Below are 24,190 nucleotides of genomic sequence, written 5' to 3'. Positions count from 1 at the left end.
CTGATGTGTGAGTGCCGAACCAGAGGACACAGCTTAAAAATACGGTGTAGACCATTTAGGACAGAGCTCAGGAGAAACTTCTTCACTCAGAGAGTGGTGGCTGTGTGGAATGCTCTGCCCCAGAGGGCAGTGGAGGCCCACTCTCTGGATTCATTTAAGAAAGAGTTGGATAGAGCTCTCAAAGATAGTGGAATCAAGGGTTATGGAGATAAGGCAGGAACAGGATACTGATTAGGCATGATCAGCCATGATTATATTGAATGGCGGTGCAGGCTCGAAGGGCTGAATGGCCTACTCCTGCACCTATTGTCTATTTGTCCGAATTGAACTCCATCTGCAATTTCTCTGCCCAACTCTCCAATCTACCTAAATTCTGCTGCATTCTCTGACAGTCCCCTTCACTAGCTGCTACTCTAACAATCTTAATGCAATCTGAAAACTTGCTAGTCAGACCAGCTATACCTTCCTCCAGATCATTTATGTATATCACAAACAACAATGGTCTCAGCACAGATCCCAATGGAACACGACAGGTCACAGTTCTCCATTTTGAGAAGCTCCCTTCCACTACTACACTCTGTCTCCTGTTGCCCAGCTAGTTCTTTATTCATTAGCTTGTACCCCATGCGCCTTCACTTTCTCCATCAGCCTACCATGAGGAACCTTATCAAATGCCTTACTGAAGTCCATGTATATGACACCTGCAGCCCTGCCCTCATCAACCAACTTTGTCACTTCCTCAAAGAATTCTAGTAAGTTGCTAAAACATGATTTCCCTGCATAAAACCATGTTGCCTATCACTGATAAGCTCATTTTCTTCCAAATGGGAATAGATCCTCAGTATCTTCTCCAGCAGCTTCCCTACCACTGACGTCAGGATCACCGATCTATAATTACCTGGATTATCCCTGCTACTCCTCTTAAACAAGGGGCCAACATTAGCAATTCTCCAGTTCTCCAGGACCTCACCTGTGTTCAAGGATGCTGCAAAGATATCTGTTAAAGCCCAGGTATTTCCTCTCTTGCTTCCTTCAGTAACCTGGGATAGATCCCATTTGGATCTGGGGACTTGTCCACCATAATAGAATGCCTAACACTTCTTCCCTCCTTATGCTGACATCAAACATCTATCCCTAATCTCAATGTCCATCATTTCCCTCTCCTTGGTGAATACCGATGCAAAGTACTCGTTCAGAATCCTACCCATTTTCTGTGACTCCACGAATATCTTTCCTCCTTTGTCCTTGAGTGGGTCAAACCTTCTCTAGTTACCTTCTTGCTCCTTTTATATGAGTAAAAGTCTTTGGGATTTTCCTTAACCCTACTTGCTAAAGATATCTCATGACCCCTTTTCGCCTTCTTAATTCCTTGTTTCAGATTGATGCTACATTCCTGATATTCTTGCAAAGCTTCGTCTGTCTTCAGTCACCTAGACCTTATGAATGCTTCCTTTTTCCTCTTAGCTAGTCTCACAATTTCATCTGTCATCCATGGTTCCCTAATCTTGCCATTTCTAACCTTCATTTTCACAGGCATATGTCTCTCTTGAACTCTAATCAACCTCTCTTTAAAAGCCTCCCACATATCAAATGTGGATTTGCCCTCAATCAGCTGCTCCCAATCTACATTCCCCAGCCCCTGTTCAGTTTTGGTATAGTTGGCCTTCCCCTAATTTATCCCTCTTCCTTTAGGACCACTCTCATCTTTGTCCATGAATATTCTAAAACTTATGGAACTGTGATCACTATTCCCAAAGTAATCCCCTACTGAAACTTCAACCACCTGACCAATTGTCCAAGTCCAGTATGGCCTCTTCCCGAGTTGGACTATTTACATGCTGCTCGAGAAAACTCTCCTGGATGCTCCCTACAAATTCTGCTCTATCTAGACCTCTAACACGAAGTGAATCCCAGTCAATGTTAGGAAAATTAAAATCACCTATTACCACCACCCTGTTGCTCCTACATTTTTCCCTAATCTGTATACATATTTGTACCTCAATCTCATGTTCACTTTTGGGAGGCCTGTAGTACAGCCCCAACATTGTTACTGCACCCTGCCAATTTCTGAGCTCTGCCCATCTTGCCTCACTGCTCGAGTCCTCCATAGTGCCTTCCTTCAGCACAAATGGGATATCCTCTCTGACCAGTAATGCAACTCCTCCGCCCCTTTTACCACCATCTCTATCCCACCAGAAGCATCTATACCCTGGAATATTTAGTTGTCAATCATGCCCTTCCCTCAACCAAGTCTCAGTAATAGCAATAACATCATACTCCCAGGTACTCATCCAAACCCTAAGTTCATCTGCCTTCCCTCCTACACTTCTTGCATTAAAATAAATACACCTCAGACCACATATCACTCTGCGTTCATCATCTGCTCCCTTAGTCACACTGACTTCATTATCTAGTTCCTTACAGGCTTTAGTTACTACCTCCTTATTGTCCACTAACCTCCTCATTTGGCTCCCATCCCCCTGCCACATTTAAACCCTCCCCAATAGCATTAGCCAAAGCTCCCCCAGAACATTGGATCCACTCCTGCCCAGGTGTAGATCATTCGATTTGTAATAGTCCCACCGCCCCCAGAACTAGTCCCAGTGTCACAAAAATCTGAACCCTCCTTCCTGCACCATCTCTCAAGCCATGCATTCATCCTGCCTATTCATTCATTTCTACTCTGTCTAGCAAGTGGCACTTGTAGCAATTCTGAGATTACTACCTCTAAGGCCCTACTTTTAAACTTGGCTCATAGCTCCCTAAATTCTGCTTATAGGACATCATCCCGTTTATTACCTATATATTGGTGCCTATATGCACCATGACAACTGGCTGTTCACCCTCCCCCTTGAGAATGTTCTGCAGCGGATCGGAGACATCCCTGACCCATGCACCTGGGAGGCAACATACCATTCGGAAGTCTCATTTTCAACCATAGGAATGCCTATCTACTCCCCTTACAATTGAATCCCTTTTGACTATAGCCCTTCCTCTTTTTTCCTGCCCTTCTGAACAGCAGAGCCAGCCACAGTGCCATGAACTTGGCTACTGCTGCCTTCCCTTGGTGAGCCATCTCCCCCAACAGTATCCAAAATGGTATACCTGTTTTGGAGGGAGATGACTGCAGGGGACACCTACACTGCCTTCCTGCTCTTTCTCTGTCTTTTGGTCACCCATTTCCTTTCTCCCTCATAATCTTAATCTGCGGTGTGACCAATTCACTAAAAGTGCTATCCACGACCTCCTCAGCATCATGGATGCTCCAACATGAGTCCATCCGCAGCTCCAGAGCCTTCATGTGATCTAACAAGACCTGCAGCTGGACACACTTCTTGCATGTGAAGGAGTCAGGGACATCAGCCGCATCCCTGAGCTCCCACATTGAACAAGAGGAGGATAACACAGATGTGAGATCTCCTGCCATTTTTAAGCTTAAGCTTCACTTAGATAAATGAAAAATGAAAGAAAGATTTTTAACAGTCACATGATTTAAAAAAAAAAGAAAAACGTTTACCTTATCACACACTACAGAGTCCATTGTTTTTTGGTCAAAGGAGGAGGGCGGGTGGCAGACACTACATGCTCCTCACTCTCACCGCTGCAAATGAAGGCCACTGGCACTCAAAGTAAGTCATTTTAAGAGGGAAAATTTACCTTCCTGGCAGCCTCCTGGTCTCTCTCTCTTGCTGCTCCTGAAAATGAAGTTATTAGAAGCCTAACTTTTCCTGAGGCACCAGATACGAAAACCTTTCAAGAGTTGACTGATTTAGTTAAGGAATATTATGACCCCAAACCTCCTTTCATTCACTATTGGTTTTACTCGGCAATTCAAGAACCAGAAAAATCCATATCAGTATTTTTGACTAGATTAGGATGACTGGCAGAGGCATATGCGTTTGGGTTACCCATTATGAGATGCTGACAAACCCCTTAGTAGGTGGGATTAATGATGTAACTATATAAAAGCACCTACTAGTTAAAACCTAACTGGACTTCAACCAGGCACTACAACTGGCTTTATCACTGGAAAATGCAGCTAGCAAGCTTTTCTGATGGAAGAGAACACCCTCACCAGTCTGACTGAGCTGGGGGTCACTGCTTGAGTGACGGCAATTGTATAGCCTCACTCAGGTCATATCATGAACAGAGAGACTCTAGGTCAGCCCACAGCAAAACTCCAAAACAAAACAAAGCCTCAGCCAAATGGTTAAAATATTCTTCTGGATCTGGGCCAGCAAGCATTTCAGTTGCTGCTGGTATTCAAACTTGAGATAGCAAAAGAGTAGCACTGGATCTAAATTGAGAAAGAGAACTCATAAGCCAGTATCCAGAATAGGGCACACCCTGCAAATTCCACCCATAACTAGTTTGGAACAATTAAATTGCTTAGCAACATCCAAATCAGAACCAATCAAAATAAATGTCTGGTTAAATAGTCACCCAGTTCTAATGGAGGTTGATACTGGCATGGCTATATCAGTGATTGCAGAACCAATCCTTAACAAAATTAGCTCTGGACTCCAACTCTTAAGGTTATGCAAAGCCTCGGTTAGACTGAGAACCTATACTGGGGAACCTTAACAGATTAAGGGTACTACTTCGGTTCTGGTGTCTTAAGAGAAGCAGCTGGTTCAGTGACCACTGATTGTAGAAGAAGGCTCAGGCCCAAGCTTGATGGGGAGAAATTCATTGAGAAAGTTTCACATTGATTGGCTCAAAGTTTTTTGATTAGAAGGTGGCCGTCTGAGTGAAGTCCTAATTAAATACCTGAACGTTTTTCAGGAAGGTCTAAAAGCTATCAAAGGAGCCAAGGCAACCTTGCATGTTGACCAGGAAGCAATTCCACGATCCTGCAAGGCCCTTCCAGTGCCATTTACCTTAGGGGCAAAAAGACAGGCAGAAGTCAGAAGGCTGGAAAGTGAAGGTATCATCACATCAGTCAGTTTGCAGAATGAGCAGCACCGTTGTACCGATTGTGGAGCCCAATGGGTCAGTTCACTGATGTGGGAATTTTAAATAAATGATTAACTGTTTTTTGCAATTGGATGAATACCACTCCCTCACCTAGAAGATTTATATGCAAAGCTTGCAGGGTGTGCTGTCCTTCACAAAGCTGGACATAAGCCACGCATACTTGCAATTGTAATTAGATGAGGATTCCCTGAAGAATTTTTAAAATTCATTCATGGGATGAGGGTGTTGCTGTCTAGGCCTGAATTTATTATCTATCCCTTAGGGCAGTGAAGAATCAACCACATTACTGTGGATCTGGAGTCACATATAGTCCAGACCAAGTAAGGATGGCTGTTTCCTTCCATGAAGGATGTTAGTGAACTAGATGGGTTTTTCTCAAAAATTGACAACAGTTTCATGGTTATCATTAGACTCTTAATTCTAGATTTTTTATTGAATTCAAATTTCACCATCTGCTGTAGTGGGATTCAAACCTGGGTCCCCAAAACATAACGTGGATTAACAGTCCAGCAATATCATGAGGCAATCACTCTGAGGGAGCTGGATCAGTGTCAAGGACACTTCAATTGTAAATAAAGGGGGACTTGCTGACGGGATGTCGACCTCTGTTGAATTATTTCAAAACCTGGATTTTTATGACATCCTATATCCACCCCAATCCTTTGCTCCAGTTGTTGTCAGTGCTAAGGACATTTTCCTTGATATGCTAAAGGCAGAAACAAGCTTTCCAACATCAGATTTGCACTTCTGGTACATACAGACAACCATGAGGGCCATCACTGACAGAACAGAATGAGGCGAATGGAACTGTCCAATTTTGACATTCTAACAATGATAAAATTTTTAAAATACTTCATTGTCTATAAAGAACTTTAGGATATTTTGAGAATGGATCCTATAAATCCAAGTTTTTAATTCTTTTCTTTCTTCACTCATCAATGATCTTGACCTCAAGCATAGATTTTATCAAATGAACAGTAAATTAATGAATAAAAAATGATTTCAAAGTGCCTTAATATATAGCCTGGTCCTTATATTTAATGCTCTTAATAATAATTGCATTTCTTACTCAAAATTTTCAGGAGGCTGGGCTTAATATTTCATGCTTATATTTTTATATTCAGCTGGCTATACAACCTGATCATCAGATGGTATGAACCATCCTTAAGAAGATATCTGAATGATGAGGTATGATACAGCAATATATATGATTGGAGGTATCTCCAAAATCTCCGTCCATCATTATTATTTGCTCATAATATGTAACACAAATTTGAAGATTTTGTTACCAATGATTGTTTTGGTAAACCACTTACTTCATATTTCAATGTTACTTGCCATAAATTAAAGATAGTTAAACACGTTAAAAAGAAAGGAATACAAAGGCATGCTGATGGGGCTAGGTGAAATAGAATAGGTAGGAAGCTCACGTGGAGCATAAAAAATGGTTGGCTGAATGGCCTACTTCTGTATGGAAATACTGTGGTAAAATACCAAAAACTACCAGGTGGATGTTGTACAGCTGTCTGGCAGGCCCAAGGAATCTTTTCCACGCTGCTGCTATTTGATCAGCAGTAGGTCCACACTTGGTCCCTTCACATGGCATTCCTGATGAAGAGCTCCGGCCCGAAATGTCGATTTTCCTGCTCCTCTGATGATGCCTGACCTGCTGTGCTTTTCCAGCAACATACTCTCAACTTTGATCTCCAGCATCTGCAGACCTCACTGTCTCCCTTCACATGTCAGTCATCCCTATCCTGGAAATCTCCCTGCAGGTTCAGAGTGGCCACTTCTTTAGTCAAACTGTAATCCATACAGAATCCCTATGGCAGCAGCAGTAAACACGCTAAAAGATTGTGCTGACCCTCACAACCAAATCACTTCCTCTTGTCACTGTTGGCCAGCCTGATCCTGGCAACCCTCACAATGTCACCTTAATCTTGGGCCTCTTTCATCTGGCTCATCCAGACCTTGTGCAGTTCTGGTAATGGCCAAAATTCATGGTGGTACTATGAGAACTAAAAAGCTGCTAGTCCGACCATTCATCAGCAATCCTTGTGGAGGAGTGGTGTAAAGTGTGGAAGCCCCTTTCTGCAGGCAGTTAAAATCCATCTTCAGTTTGTTCTTTGCTGTAAATTTTATTTCAATAATTGTATGTAATTTGTTACAATAAGTCTGGCAATTCCTAGCAATTACATGGAGGAAAAGCATAGAAGGGGGATCTTGTTCAATGCTACAAAAGGAAAGATTTCAAGTCAAGTTTTGATATTTGATTGATAAATGAAGGAAGATTTAATTTTATTATGCAAAAGTCAATATTATTTAAAATGATATTAGGTCATGCTGAATTGTTTCATTCCAGGATCAATGAGCATTATGCAAATAAATGTACCATGCAACTTTCAATAATACAACTTCACCAAAAGGTTTTGAAGAGGTTTTGTTTTAACATCACTGTCCCTTAGAAATCTTACACTTTTATATTTGTTTCTGAGTATCGTATCAAATTCAGGTCGGCAACTTATTCTCTTTTGGATCAAACCTTTATAGTTTTTCGAATAAATAGTTGCTTTTGTATTTCCTTTATTCAGAAAATATTCTGCTACTTATAAACCTAAGCACCAATAATCAAAATGAACAATAGAGACTTCTGAAGAGCTTCACAAAGAATTGGGAGCAGTATAACTAGAATAATTCATGTTTCTGTATCAAAGATTCCAAGCTGTAGACAACCGAAGTGGAACTGGGACCCTGCCCAGAAAAAAACAGGGAAGAGTTCCCAAAAGGTAAAACTGATCAGGCAGTGATATAATAAGACTTGAAAAATTGTCCAAGGGTCTAATCAGGAAGACATGCTGAGCATCATTTTATAAACAGAAAATTGGCATTTGTTCACAAGAGACTTGCTCAAACTTTCATAAACTTTGATGCTAATAAAACACACCCAATGGAAATAATATATTCATTCATAACTGTATTTTTAACATTTTGGGGGGACATGGGAGTTGCTGGCAATGCCAGCATTTGTTACATTTCTCAAATCCTCCTTGAGAAAGTAATGGTGGGCCATCTTCTTGGACCTTGCCAGTCCATCTACTGCAGGGGCAAACCCAAAACACAGGAAACAACCATAGAGCTGAAAACCTACACAGTGTTTGACTTGAAGGGATGTCGTGAATTTGCTACATTGTTTACTAATTTACCAGCTTCGATTCAAGCAAAGGACAGTTTCCCCTTATCTTCATGGAAATAAACTAAATAAGTTGGCATTGGGCAAAACAACAGACACAATTCCAAATTTCCACCCAAGGCTTAACAAATAATTCTCTTTGGAATTCTGAAATTTATTTCTACGTTCTGAAATACATAATGCAATAAAACTTGATTTCCAGTCCTGTTAAACAGCAAAAGACGTCACAGCAATTCATCGCTTAACAAAAGAATGGACACCAATGTACCCAAGTGTATAAAACAATAGGGAGAATAAAGGGTGACTGCAGTATTCTATTCTTGGATTTAATACTTGGGCAGTTTCATTGTCCTGTATATACAGGGGACATCACAACGAAATAATTTGCAGAGGAATACAAGAGGACATCAACAGATGAACATAAGAAAAGCTGATGTTGAACTGAGAATAAAGCACAAATAAATGATCATTGTAAATAATTGTATCTTTATTAAATTGTCTAAGTTCACACACTTAGGTTGGGAAGAGAATTTGATGCATTTTGACCATCATATGAATAATGCTATGTAATAAAATGTGAAATGTAAAGTTCTGTAATTGGAGAAATCATCTCTGTTTCTTTTGTAGATCTGCCTTGAATTGCAGAAAATCTTCACTGAAAAGATAAGTCCATTTCTCCAAACTGTGCCAGGTGGGAGAAACATGTTAAGTTCTCTGACTACAAGATTGTTGCATAACCAGCCAATCCGGTATAGCACTACTCATAATGACTTGTGTGATATTCTGAGGAAATACGCTACATACAATCCTACCATGTAATACAGTGTAGCCCAAAACAACTGGCACCATTGTGGCAGATGAAAAGTCTTTATTAAATAAAAATAGTAATTATGAAATAATGAAATGAACATTATGTTGCAGAATAATGTTAAATCATGAAAAGGCATGTTTTCTTCAGTTAGAAATTTGATCATTACTATAGTCCTGTTGGAAAATTGGTCAATTTACTGACGAGCTTGGTAAAATGAAAATACCTCCTGCACCTAAACACTAGGGTCTTGAAACACTAGGGCTCTACAATCATAAATCCATGAGTGTCAGAGAAGAACCTTCAAGTGGAATAGGACTCAGATATACCATCCAGGTAGGTCTGGCCTTAAAGCCGGGGAGATGCAATTGTGATAGTTAGAACATAGGTAAGAATCTGACATAAAATAAATTCTGAATTTCGGAGTGTAGAGTAAAATGTCAAATTTGCCAATGATACCAAACTTGGAGGTATGGCAAACAGAGGATGATACTATGTGACTACAACAGGACATTGGTAGGTGAGCAGAATAGGCAGACAAGTACCAGATAACTGTACAGACATAGAAGTGTTTGTAAAGAGAAAAAGTCAGAAGAGGAAATAAAAGCTTGATACACAGTTCTAAAGAGTAATCAGCAGAGGCACTGGGAAGTCTATGTTCATAGATGGATGGAAAGCCATTGTCCTTCTTAGATGCATCTCAGGATCAAGCATAAAATGGGTCCAATACATTTTGATGAACTTTAAGATGGCTGATGAGCCCAAAGCATGGCCTGCACACTCTTGTCGCTTGAGATGGTGCTTGAAGGTTCAGATAGCTATGTTGTTTGATAGTCTGCTTAGGTTATAACAACATGTTGACTTTACACCTGCATGTTCCAATGTGTTTGGAGCTTTCCAGAATGAATCTTCTCTGTTTTGCTCAGAAACAGGGCCGAGACTCCCGTTTAAAACAAAACAAAGAACTGTGGATACGGAGAGAATTCAGAGTTAACATTTCGAGTCCAAAAGGGTCATTGTTGCAATGTTGACTTTGCTTTCTCTCCAAGGGGCTGCCAAATCTGATGAGTTTCTCCAGCAACTTCTGTTTTTGTTTCAGAGACTCCCATGTGTTGGCTGGGATACTTCAACTCTTCAGGAGGGCCTTGTGAATATCCCTAAAGCATTTCCTCCTGCCTCCTGGTAGTTTATTACTGCAACCTATTCCAAAGGGAGCAGTTGCTTCAGGTGTCTAGTGTCAGGCATGCAAATGACAAGCCCTGGCCAGTGAAAGTGGTTTTTTACTGATAAATGCCTCAATGCTTGATCGTATTGCTTGGGACAGGACACAGCAGCTCCACCTTTCTTTCTGCTGGAGAATCATGCAAAGCCACCCCTGACAAGCTTCTCCGTGCTTTGAGGTGCCTATTGTAGGTTGTTGAACTCTTCAAGGCACATAAAGCACAGGGATAACTGGTGCTCGGTGAACCATTTCTTAGTCTTGGGCAGGATGCTTAGTATATGGTATCTTGTTTTTTTTTATAAATAGTTTTACTGAGTACAGATGTAGGGAATGTATACTGAAGCCTTATGGAATCATAAACTACCCCACAGTGTGGAAGCAGGTCATTCAGCCCATCAAGTCCACATCACCCCTCCAAAGAGCATCCCAGCTAGACCCACCCACCTATCCTGTAAACCTGCATTTCTCAAGGCTAATCCATCCAACCTGCACATCTTTGGACTGTGGTAGGAAACCGGAGCACCCAGAGGAAACGCACGCAGACACAGGAAAAACGTGCAAACTCCTCACAGTCTGGAATCAAATCAAGTTGCTGGCACTGTGAGGCAACAGTGCTAACCACTGAGCCATCATGTCACCCTGGTTATAAAGCTCTAGTTTGGTTACGTTATAAGTCATGGTCATCACACTTTAGGAAAGATGTTAAGGGCCTCAAGAGGGTGCAGAGGAGCTTTATCTGGATGGGTCTATGGAACAATTAATTATGCTGCAAAGGAAAACTTAGAGTTGTTCTCCTGAACTCAGAGGAAAAGTGATAGAAATGCACAATATTAATGACAACTTGATTAAGATAGACAAGAAAATATTGTTCCCATTAGCTGACAATACAAAGACCAGTGAACACACATTTATGGTTTTGAGCAAGATTTAAAAGTGTGTGTGTATATGTGTGTTGGGGGGAGGGGGGGGGCGGTGCAGGGGATGTGAGGATGAATTTTTTTTAATGTAACAAGAGGTAATGAGCCAGAACTCTCTGTCTTAGAAGATTGTGGAAGCAGAGATGATCAATAATTTCAAAAAGGAAATTGGATAGAGGGAAATTTACAAGGTTATGGGGATAGTATGGGAGAATGGGACTGAGCAGATTGCTTTGCCAAGTGCTGGCATGGACTTGATATGCACAGCTCCTTCTGTGCTGTAATGATTCTATGAATCTGTAAAGCTAAAGTTAACAGAGCAGTGGAACCTGAGGAGTTATTGCTTTTGTTTACGTACCTTACAATTAAGAGCAAGTATTTCAATTATTACAAACGTAAGTCAAATATTTAACTAATTAATCTGATTTCAGGGCTTAAAATTGTCATATAGAATGGAAGACTTATAAACATTGAAGGATTCAGAATATCATTCTATTAAAATCTAGTATACAAAAACAAATAATAATTCAAGAAATAATAAAACAAGCAAGTTGACAAATGGCTAATAAATCACAAATTAATCTGAAATTAAGGCAAGCCCTGATGTGGGATGGTATTTGATCATGGAAGGAAGGTCTGGTTTGTAGAAGTGTTATGGTCCCTTTCAGTGTTGATGCACATGGACAATCTGAGCTGCTGTACTCTATCAGTATATCTGGACATAGGGTTGGTCTAGCTCAGTTGGCTGGACAGTTGGTTTGCGAAGCAGTGTTATGCCAACAGTGTGGGTTTAATTTCCATCACTTGCTGAGGTTAGCATGAAGGACTCTCCTTCTCAACCTCTCTCCTCGCCTGACATATGGTGGCCCTCAGGATAAACCACCACCAGTCACCTCACTTTAATGAGAGAGCAGCTCTATGATCTGGTAAGACTATGGCAGCTCTCACACACACATATCTGGATATAAATACAATAAAGTAATCTTAACTCTTTATTCTCGCTGTTGTTTATATGATACTACAGTCTAATGCTGAATGTTAGTTGTCTCTCAGTCTCCATTTTGACTGTCCTCTCTGACTGTTCTATGCTTCTGTCATGACTGTGAAATCAGTTACATCATTGACTAATTAACATGAACCCCTTACTCAACAAACCCATCAACAATGCCTCACAGTGCCAGAGACCCAGGTTCGATTCCCGCCTCAGGCAACTGTCTGTGTGGAGTTTGCACATTCTCCCTGTGCCTGCATGGGTTTCCTCCAGGTGCACCGGTTTCCTCCTACAGTCCAAAAATGTGCAGGCCAGGTGAATTGAGCATGGTAAATTGCCCGTAGTGTTAGGTGAGGGGATAAATGTAGAGGAATGGGTCTGGGTAGGGTTGGTGTAAACTTGTTGGGCCAAAGGGCCTGTTTCCACACTGTAAGTAATCTAAAAACATGATTGTACTGTATATAGAAATAAATGAGTACTAATAACTAAATATAAAACAACTGGGAGTACAAACTCTCTATCCAGACTGCAATCTTCCAAAGTATGTGGATATTGCCCCAGACTGCTGTAAATGTCTCTGGATAGAGACACCATGGCTCAATAGATCAATTAAAATCAGTATTGGAGATACCCTGACACATAGAGAAGTGGTTTAGCAAAGGGGACCTACAGTTAGTAATTTGAGTCAATTTCTCTAAAGCAAAGTCACACCTCAAAGATAAACTCAGGCGCAGAGAGGAGAGATTATGATACTTCGTGAGCAAGAAAATGAAGCCAAAGAAACATAGAGAAGGAAATCCCAGAGTCAATGGTCTGCTCCAATAAATACAATATATTTATTGCCTGTGTAAATTGCCAGAATGCTAACTATACCAACATTTCTGCCACAGTCCAAAGATGCACAGGTTAGGTAGTTTGACCATGCTAAATTACCCATAGTGTTCAGATATGTACTAGCTAGGTTGATTAGCCATGGGAAATTCAGGGATACAGGGAAGTGTGGGGTGTGGGGGGGAAACGCTCTTCGGAGGGTGGATGTGGACTCAATGGGCTAAATGGCCATACTGTAGGGATTCTATCATTCTATGGACCAGGTAACACAAGAGGTGGAGGGTCTGGAAGGTAGGGGAGTTTTGGAGAAGGGGCAGAATAAAAAGAATCTGATCAGCAAGGATTGTGTTATTAGAAAGAAAGATTGAGTCCTCCAATAGTCTCACCCAGAAGCAAAAGTGTGTTTTGTCTACCCAGTGTGAAAGTAAACTACATTTCAGAACAAATGGAGAGAAACTTGGAAAGATCTGGTTTAGATTCATTTGTGATCCATATTGGGACCAATGAGATAAGTGCAACATAAGATGTGAACACACAGATGGCCCAAAGATCATAAAGTAAGGATTCTTTATCCCACTGGATACAGGTCAGCACAAACATGAAGGGGAATTAAAGTTAAATAAGAAATTATTTACTGTACTTACAAAGGATAAGTCCAATTGGTTTGCATTGGGTTGAAGAATCCAATATCCGCCTGCTCCTTTTTTCCCATAAACTTTGCTTTTGCCAAACACTCACAGGGTCTGTTCGAGTGCACTCCTTCACTGTCGCCAACTGCTTCTGGAGATTCCATTATATTAGGGAAGAAAAGAGTATTGGAAGTTATGAATAAAAGAAATTCAAATGTATTATTGGGATTCCCACCTATTGATGTGTTAATTGACAAAGAGCTATCAAACTTAGGAAGGGGAATGTTTGGTGTGGTAAGGAGAAGTTTCATTTCATAAGATGATGGCAGCAAAATAACACGGGAAGGAGCAGTACCAGTGGTATAGGTTCCACCTGAACTGAAGTTGGAGCAGTGTCTTTACGGAAAGGATATGAAGTCCTGTTAATAGCAATTTAATCCGTTAAAATGAAGGAAAGAAAGTAAGTTAAATCTGTAAATAAAAACGGAGAATGAGAATTAAATCAGGTAATAAAGATGAGCTGTAACCAAATAACTAGTCATAAAACAGAAGTATAAAGGACTGTTAAAAATAAAATGAAAGGAACAACTGGCAAAGATGAATTAATCTGCCTGTTTATCAGTGTACACAAAGTCTGAAACAAATAGGGTAACTGAAGGCAGAAGTCCGTGAAGTGGAACCTGATATGATGAGGGTAGCTGAAACTTGGCTGCACAAAGAACTGGATTGCCAACTAAAAGTTCCACATTAAACATAACCAGAAAGGATAAGTAAAACAAAGGGGGCAGAAGAGCTGTACTAATTAGATATAAAATAATGGCTTCAGTAAAGTATCATAAATGAACAGAAGGTTAGAAACAAAATCCACGTGGATTAAAATGAGAAATAAAAAGGATCAATCATACCTTCAGACCACCTACTAATAGAAATGAGGTGGTGATAGAACCATGTCAACAAATACGTGAAATCAGATCATTGATAATCCAATCAGACATGGAGAGATATAAACTGTGGCCTGGATGGGTGGTTTCCATGTGAAAGTGAGTACTGTAGATGCTGGAGATTAGAGCCAAGATTGTGATGCTGGAAAAGCACAGGAGGCCAGGCAGCATCCAAAGAGCAGGAAAATCGACATTTCGGGCAAAAGCCCTTCATCAGGTGGTTTCTATGTATAATGGATATAATTGAGAGGCATCAGATATGTATATAAAATAAAACATTGAAAAGGGAATAGTGTCAGGCAGGCAGCTAACATGGTTCCTAAGTAATTGAACAAATCCACGAAAGTATAGATCAAATGACCTAATGGTGGTGGTCAGAATTTCAGATCCAATGCTGATAAAATGCATCTATTACAACAGTTTGTAGCTATACAACATTAAAATGATTTTCTATTAACAAAGTGGCATTTTGCACTTAATTATGTGGTCAGATTAAATAAATTTGGATGAACTGAATTCAAATAAGTTGTCAGTGGTCTAATAGGAGATGTGGATTTGGGGAATCACAGTTTGATGATCTTTTCTTAGTCCACGCTATTCTGTTCTCATGTTTTACACTGAAGAGCACTCAAAGGTTTATCAACATTTTAATGTGTTTCTAACTTCTTTACTGTTTCAGTGACAAAGAAAATTGACAAATATGTTGGGATTGACTACTCTTTAACCAGTCTTCCAGAAGTGGCAAAAGATTCGCTAATTTTGCCTCTCAAGGTATGACGGAACACAACACAATACATATAGATCAAACAAGATTTTCTGATTAAAAAATATTAGCTGCTTCCCAAAGAAGATTTGCATAAAAAAGCTGTTTGGATGAAAATTATTAAAATATAAATGATGTTCATTTAAGATCTGGTGTTGTGTATTTAGAAGATATTTTCGGCTGAAAGTATATTGACGTCTCCTGGCATTACCTATGTTGAGTCAGAAAATATGCTATTTAGAAGCACTATAATGTCTGATGTATAGTTTGTGATACAACACTTGAGCCGATTTCTGTGTGATACTTCATCGAAGTAAATGTGGCTGGTCCTGAAATTATCCATCTCATTATTTCCTATTCTTCATTCTTTCTGTGTTGCTTTCTACATCTTTCTACTTAGCCTTTGTGAGACAAAAGATTGTAGAATCCCAAACCAAGGGGACGCAAACTGTGCTGATACCCAATGCAACATTGAAGCAAAGCCACAACTGTGGAGATGCTTTCCAACTGATGTCTGCTCAGGCTGTGATATTGTTTAAAAAACAGCACTGGATTTTCTTGCTGTTCTGGTCAACTTTAGATTTTTAAATAATGTTGGGGAATAAAAAGCAGATTGACTGCTTCTTTATGGCATTGGTATGTATTATTGCTCCAGGACACCTGGTGTACTTGACTTGATAACAACGCTTGTTGCGTGTTATAAAGTCATTCATTGCATGAAGTGCTTCAAGATGTTTCAGTATGATATAGCACAACCAAGTACTTGTTTTTGTTTTAAGTTCTTTATAGTAGCCTTTTAGTTTTGAGTGTATGTGTGTCTGTGTGTGTGTGTGTTGTGCACATATTGAAAAGTAAATTGTCATGCTATAAAAATAAATTTAATGTGGTTTACTGATAAACTATTAATCATCAGAATAATACTAACCAAAATCTAATTTTAAACTAGGGAGAATTCTATAATCTTTTGCATCGTGCTGATGTCCCTTTTTCTGCTCCACCATTGGATTTTTTAGTGGACTATGACCGGATGCTTTATATTGGATTTTCTGAATATTTCTTTAACACTGCTGGTTATGTATTCAACTCAGTAGGCGATTTATCTATTAACATTACTGATGACATGGTGAGTAGAGCTTTAATCCAAACATATAATTACTGTGGACAGCTTCATATTTTAAATTGTGTCAAAGAGCTTCAGCCAGATTAAAACTGCAGGTTCTTACTTATCACCAGGCAATATCTAGAAATCAATTCAGCAGTTACAGAGTCAGAGAGTCTTTGAGATGTATAGCACAGAAACAGACCTTTCAGTGCCCAGTGCAACATATCCTAAATTAATCTAGTCCCATTCCAATATTTTATAAATGAATGTCCTCACCCATTCCACCTCTCTCACTTTGCTTCACTTGACGCCTCATCAATGTCAATCTGTACCACTTATAGGCCTGAGCCATTAGCTCCAAACCTCATGCTCCCCGGCACCCCTTATACTTCCTATACCAACTGAGTGCTTACTTCCACCAATCACACTTTTTTTTGCCCACCATGTCAACTCAAATAGTGTCTACAAGGGAACCTCGCACATAGTAGGATAAAGAAAGTTCATTATTTAAAGCTTTATATTTGCAGTCTACACACAATTGAGAATAGCTTCCTCATTCATGAAAGCACTTTTTTAACGGGTTGATATTTCTTGACAGGACAGTTGGTCAGTTGGAAAGGGTTTAATCACCTTTTACACATGATTTTCCCATAGTGAATAAACCCATCTAAGACAACACAAGGATTGATGATCTTCACTCCTGGAGAATACTTGACCACAGACCCCCAAGTGCTAAAGGATCCATGGCCAGCAGCCCCAAGCTGATTCCCCGGGGGTAATATCCACAAAAGTACCTCAGCTCTCCAGTGGGATTTACGAACTAACGCACTGAGAGCAGACCTGCTCTTACCTGGTCTAATCTTTATACCCTGGGCTCCAGACACCAGGAGCTTCAAAATCAAATCTGAGTGAAGGCAACTGATCATTTATCAGGTCAACTGCCTCTGAAAATGTGCAAGTGCAGACTACTACCCACCCTTAATCCTGCCCCCTGAATCCTGCCCCCTGAAATTGAAAAAAAACAGGTTTGGGCAGGATTTAGAATTTTGTCATGGTGGAGATAGGATCATTCATTCTCATTCCAGAATCATACTTTGCTTGAAGCCTGTTAATTTTGCTGTGTTTTCTAACTCAACATTGATCTCCATAATTAAAATTTAGGGCACGTGTCCTGTCAAATGTCCTTTCCTTAATGTAATTGAGATTAGTTTCAAGCAATTCCCCTGTTAAATATACCCCAAAACTCTTGAAATAATGTTTTTTTTTTGACCTACTTTAAATCCTTTCCTTCAACCCTCTTCTAAAATCGTTTCCTGAAAAATATCACTTCAAATTTGGAAATCATCTAAAATCCTAAGTACAATAAAATGTGCAGCATACTGGCCCTGACTGGCCCATTTCAGCCGAAGTTCCAAAAAATATGTATTCTCGACCATTGTTGCTTCCACACTAAGGTTCATTAAATCACAAAGAGGTCCTTCATAGCTTACCATTGATGGGTTTATAGGTGAACAGAGGTACATTAGGATTGTCTGCCATTGAAGTTAAAAAAAATTAAAATTCCAATATAAGTGCCAGTTTCTTCTGAGAGCTGATTATTGTGAAATATAAATCACAATGCTTGTCTGTTTTGTTGGAATGCTGTTGTATTTATCCAGTGAGGGTTACTAATAAATTGCATTGGATATCTGCCTAGACTTTGACTGGAGCCCAGTTTCTCAAATACATTTCAGATGAAAGATGACTATCACTGAATCTGCAAATGAAGCATTTACATTTGGGTTTGGAATCAATGCACGAAAAAATCTTAGATATCGCCCATCATAAAAAAAATGAAACCATATTTAACTCCTCTCAGCCTTCAGTCCGTTTCCATTACAGGAAATTCATTTTCATTTCTTTGTTTATCTTTCCCCATTAGAAATGTAATTAGTTTCTTAAAGTCATTCTATCAACCTTAAAACATCCATTATGACTATTACATTGTGTACTAAAGATACAGCAACTAATAGAAAATGATAAATGAGTCCAGCTAGGATAGAAAGTCTTCCCTAACTCATAAACCCCTTTGATATCTGGAGGGGCTGTAGCAATTTAAGTAAAAATAACTCATTAATTAATGGTAAGGATAAATTCAACTATGACTGTTTTGCCAATGAGTTATGAAAATGTTCATGAAAATGATTCTGATCATTTAATGTAACTGATAATGGACTTTTTTTTCCTGCAGCTCCCAGAGAATTCACATATACACTTGGATACATTGACCATTGGAACCTTGATCCCACAGGTTCAAATGAATTTTTTACATTATATTAATATTGCTTCTGTAATAACTCGATGAAAAAATAAGTGATGTAATTCTACACTAGGCCTGATTGTAAAAATTATTATTGACTGTGAACATTCTTAAAGATTCTGAATGGAATTCAATACAACTCTAATTAACTAGACACAAACAAGTTGCCAATTATCCATCATACAATGTTTCCAGATGGGAGTTAGACTAGGAGGAACCAGAGATTGGATAGAGTGCTGCAATACTGCAGCCACAGTTTTCAGGTGCATGCTTAATAAAAGCAACCCACTGGAACCCAGGCACAGAATCATCCTTCATTAGTCAGATAACCAGGACATCTTTCAGAGCTCTGTGCAGTCTTTCCTTTGTCAAAACTGCTGCTTTCACTCTTTTGACCATTCAATTTGAAGTAGTGAGGTCGCTAATGTTATTCCAGCTGCTGTAGAAAATAGAGACAGGAGTTGGACATCTACCCTCAATGCCTATTCAACTTTTCAAGATATATCATGGCTGATCTCTACTCCAACACCATGTACTCAGCTTAATTCCATATCTCTGAATTCCCTAACCTAATAAGATAAAAGCCCGAATTTTCCACTAGCCAAACATTCATTATTCCTGCGGAAATCAGATTGGGATATGGAGACCCTGCGGAATCTCCAGCATAGTGCATTCTGAAGGGAATGAATTTTCACTGGGAAATTTCTCTGCATTTAACTTCAAATTTAAAATATCCATTTAAAGGTGGAGCACTCAGAGGGATTCCTATGAAATTAATTAAAATAGCTACTTAGGCAAAGTTAGATGATGAAATACATTGTCTAATTCCTGACCTCATATTATCTCATGCACCTCAAGTACACTTTCCCCAGACCCCTTACAGCTCCCCAGACCCTGGTCTGACACACCCTCCCACTTCAGTGACCTAACACTCCGGCTCCCACATCTGAACACAACACCCCCTTGTCTCAGTACCTGATGTCCCATCTAAAATCTGACTTTCCACCTGGGATTCCCTGACACCTTCTCCCCCCGGGGACCCAACATGCCTATTCTAATCTACGCCACAACCCATTAACTCCATCCCAATGTCATTGCCTGTGACGCAACTGCTGAATCCTTCAACCCCTACCCACTACTGCTGTCAGACCCAACTCCAGTCCCCACCCCAGCTTTTATCCAGTGTTTAACCCACTTCCACCTCTCTTCCAGGAATGTCTGCCCTGAAGAAGTTCTGCGAAAGCTTTTATCCAGTCCCCACCCCATCACCTGGCACAACTTCAACATTATCTCCATAGCCAAGCCAAACCTCCCAACCCCGCCATCAGCACTACCACACCAACTCTGATCTTACTCCTTCCTCCACTCAGTCACTGCTGTTGTGGGGAAAAACACTAGTCTCTGAGTCAGAATCAGGGTTCAATGACAGAGTTTATTGCACAAGGAAATACTGGAGCTCTGGGGAGAGAAAGACACCAATAGCACAGCGGTCACAGAAACTTTTATACATCTTGTGATATAATAGGTCAGTGATGAGGTTACTGTCTTTGTAACATGGTTTGTTTATGTCAATCATTGCAGAATCGTCGATAGTTCGATACAGTCTTTGTCAGTTCCAGCGCAGCCTTTGTTAATTTCTGCGTGGTCATTGTCAGTTTCTGTGTAGACATTGTAAGTTTCAATGTCTGCACGAAAATCCATTACTGTAGTAATGGGCGCTAATCGCTCTTCCTGAGAAGGACGATTACTGCAGCCCTGGCTATTAGCATTTTGTATTGAGTCTGTATGAAGCTGTTAGCATTTCTATAAGAGGTATTGGCTGGACCCAGACACTTCAGTAGGCAGTGTTTGTTACTCATATGCATTATCTTCCCCACCCACCTTAAACTAATCAACTGGGTTGTGAGTGCATTGTGCTGGCATTTTGGTGGGCCCAGGCATGTCTGTATCTGCTCTGCTGTTTCTCTCCATATTGTGATCCGGCAGCCATCTTGTGTGTCAAGTTGGCCAACTGATGGTTCAGCGGCTATCTTGTGTGCCCGTGTGTCTAGTGTAACCCTGCCCTGTGCTATTTTGCTCTTCACTGCCACCAAACCTGAGACCAGCTTCACACAGCCATCCACCCCACCAAACCTAGCCGAAACGTGCATCTCTGATCTGGCCCATTTGCACCATAGCACCCTACGTCTAACTATCTGGCATCAAACCCTCAGAAATTCTAACCTGACCTACCTGGCTCCCTACTCACCTGGCACTCTGGCACTCTACGAACCTGTCACTCTACTTACCTGGGACACTATTTACTGGCATCCTACCCCTACTTTCCCAGCATCCTAACACCACATTTACCTCATGGACATGGCTTTGCACATTAAAAATCACAGTCAACATAGTTTTTAACTTTCTTCACCCCAGTCCAACACCTGCACCTTCACATCTTGTCATTCCACAGCAGCTATTAAAATGGCTGTCGGGGCTTGTTAAGTTTCTGACTGTGTTGAAAAGGGAAATGCGATTTTCCTTCCTCTGATCGTTCTGCACCATGAAAGAATGGATACACAGCTCCACATTTCTGAGGGAGGTCTGAGCAGAATCGCCCCTCAGAAATGTAGAGCTCCAATCTCATAGTCATAGAGTCATAGAGATGCACAATCCTTTGGAATCAAGAGGTGGAGAAGAATCTAAGTTTGTGAGACTGCCACCCCTCAGAAAATCTGGCCCAATATCTTATTCCTTAATCATAATTCAATCATGTTTTGTGTAATAAAGTCAGACAAGTATAACATCTTTCACAACTTTGCACTGGCTTTCTGCTAAAGTGGATGGTGATGCTTTCACTGTCTGAACTGAGATATTAAGATCAAAGTTCTGAAGAAGAGTCATATCAGACTCAAAATGTTAACTCTGTTTCTCACTTCACAGGTGCTGCCAGCCTGACTGAGTTATTTTCGTTTTTTTTTATTGTTATGATGATAAAGGTCCCTGAAAACTAAGAAATGTAGGAAGGGGAAGGGGAGAGGAAAGGAGAGTATCAGTGAGAAATATTAGAACTGCTCCAGATCTGATCCTAAAACCACAACGACACATGAAGACACATTTCAGTAGATTTGTCAATCGAAAAACATGGTGGAGAGTGGAAAATACCGGATGTGCGGTCAAAACGATCAAAGCTAAGAACAAGTTATTTTGGCCAAAGCACATATGAATTCACTCAAAATAAATGGAAGTTTCTTAGTGTTAATTCTTTTACAATAAGCTTTTCATTTTTCACAGCAAAAATCTGCTCATCCAGCACGTCCCAAAGTTTGGATTTTTGAAATATTTTTTTTATCAATGCAGCAATAGTGACCTCTCCTGGTCTGACCTAGTTATCAACAAATTCAATCAACCAAAAATTACAATTGACTCTAATATTGCTACAGTGCGACTCAAGGTAAAATTTTCAAAAAAAATCTCACAAATACAAAATTATCATAAGAAGTATTTATCGACAAAAAATCAAATTAAAATAACATTATAATATTCTGAATTAAATTCCCATTCTTAGACAACATTGACCCTATAGCTGCAGACTTTGTGCACAGTAGATTTACAGTTATAGGACTTGGTGTTCTGCTCACACCTGAAACTGCCCTGAACTACATGAAGGGATTATAGAGTCATTGAGTCAGCATGGAAACATGCGACACAGTGGCTCAGTGGTTAGCACTGCTGCCTCACAGCGCCAGGGACCCGGGTTTGATTCCAGCCTTGGGGCCTGACCTTGTGGAGTTTGCACATTCTCCCCGTATCTGTGTGGGTTTCCTCTGGATGTTGTGGTTTCCTCCCACAATCCAAAAATGTGCAGGTTAGGTGGATTGGCCATGTTAAATTGTCCATAAAGTTCAGGGATGTGTGGGTTATGGGGGAATTTTCAGGAGTAAAAACAGGGAATGGGTCTAGGTGGCTTACTCTTCAGAGGGTCAGTTGGGCCGAAGGGCCTAGTTCCACATTTTAAGCGTTCTATGAAACAGACCCTTTGGTCCAACCAGTCTATGCTGACTGTAATCCCAAACTAACTTAGTCCTACCTGCCTGCATTTGGTCATATCCCTCCAAATATTTCTTATTCATGTTCTTATCCAAATATCTTTTCAACATTGTACCTGCATCCATTACTTCCCCTAGAGGCTCATTCCACACACAAACCACTCTCTGTGTAAAAATGTTGCCCCTCATGTCTTTTTAAAATCTTTTTCTTCACACCATAAAAATATGCCCCATGGTCTTGAAATCTGCCACCTCAGGGCAAGGACACTTGCCGCTCACCTTACCTATCCCTCATGATTTTATAAACCTTTATAAGGTCACCCCTCAACCTCTTACACTCCAGCGAAAAAAAATCCCAGCCTATTCAGACTCTCCTTATAAATTTAGGGTGTAGGTTTGCTCGCTGAGCTCTAGGTTTGATATCCAGACGTTTCATTACCTGGCTAGGTAACATCATCAGTGGCGACCTCCAAGTGAAGCGAAGCTGTTGTCTCCTGCTTTCTATTTATATGTTTGTCCTGGATGGGGTTCCTGGGGTTTGTGGTGATGTCATTTCCTGTTCGTTTTCTGAGGGGTTGATAGATGGCATCTAGATCTATGTGTTTGTTTATGTGTTTGTGTTTGGAGTGCCAGGCCTCTAGGAATTCTCTGGCATGTCTTTGCTTAGCCTGTCCCGGGATAGATGTGTTGTCCCAGTCAAAGTGGTGGTTTTTTTTCATCAGTGTGTAGGGCTATGAGGGAGAGAGGGTCGTGTCTTTTTGTGGCTAGCTAGTGTTCGTGTATCCTGGTGGCTAACTTTCTTCCTGTTTGTCCTACGTAGAGTTCTTGTGGCAGTCCTTGCATGGAATTTTGTAGATAGCGTTGGTTTTGTCCATGGGTTGTACTGGGTCTTTTAAGTTTGTTAGTTTTTGTTTGAGAGTGTTGGTGAGTTTGTGTGCTACTAGGATTCCGAGAGGTCTTAGTAGTCTGGCTGTCATTTCTGAAACTTCTTTGATGTATGGTAAGGTGGTTAGAGCCGAAAGAGGGAAGGAAACAAACTGAACACAGAAGAAAAGAAAGCCCTAGAAAACCTCAAAAAAGACAAAAACATTGTTATATTACCTGCAGACAAAGGTCGGCTCACAGTCATCCTGAACAGAAGGGACTACATCGAGAAAGCCAATGCACTACTCGCAGACACCAACACCTACCAACAGGTGGCATTAGACCCGACCCCACAACTAAGAAACAAAATTACACATCTCCTAAGAAAATTATACAATTCCGGACAATTAAACAAGACGGAATTCCAGAAAATGAAACCCGATGGGACCAACACCCCACGATTCTACGGACTGCCAAAAATCCATAAACCAGGAGCCCCCCTCAGATCCATAGTCTCACTACCCGGAATACCAACTTACAGACTGGCCAAAGAACTACACGCAAGACTGAAATACCTAGTAGAAGAGTCACAGCACTCCATCCACTCCACCCAGGAATTCCTAAAAAT

At 40.4% G+C, this 24,190-nt stretch overlaps 1 protein-coding gene across 1 annotated transcript in view; it reads left to right on the top strand.

Annotated features, from left to right (window-relative positions):
- Window positions 1–24,190, top strand: part of LOC122560022 (bactericidal permeability-increasing protein-like) — a 171,175-nt gene that overhangs the window by 109,488 nt on the left and 37,497 nt on the right. Inside the window, exons 7-11 of the mRNA XM_043710181.1 lie at window positions 6,102–6,165; window positions 8,795–8,858; window positions 15,186–15,277; window positions 16,216–16,392; window positions 18,602–18,661. Of these exons, the coding sequence (XP_043566116.1) occupies window positions 6,102–6,165; window positions 8,795–8,858; window positions 15,186–15,277; window positions 16,216–16,392; window positions 18,602–18,661 (457 nt within the window). The remainder of the gene's footprint in view (window positions 1–6,101; window positions 6,166–8,794; window positions 8,859–15,185; window positions 15,278–16,215; window positions 16,393–18,601; window positions 18,662–24,190) is intronic.

The sequence above is a fragment of the Chiloscyllium plagiosum genome, chromosome 20 (assembly GCF_004010195.1).
Source record: "Chiloscyllium plagiosum isolate BGI_BamShark_2017 chromosome 20, ASM401019v2, whole genome shotgun sequence".
Lineage (NCBI taxonomy): Eukaryota > Metazoa > Chordata > Chondrichthyes > Orectolobiformes > Hemiscylliidae > Chiloscyllium > Chiloscyllium plagiosum.
The sequence above is the reverse complement of the archived record's forward strand: the minus strand, read 5'-3'. Positions and strand labels throughout refer to the sequence as shown.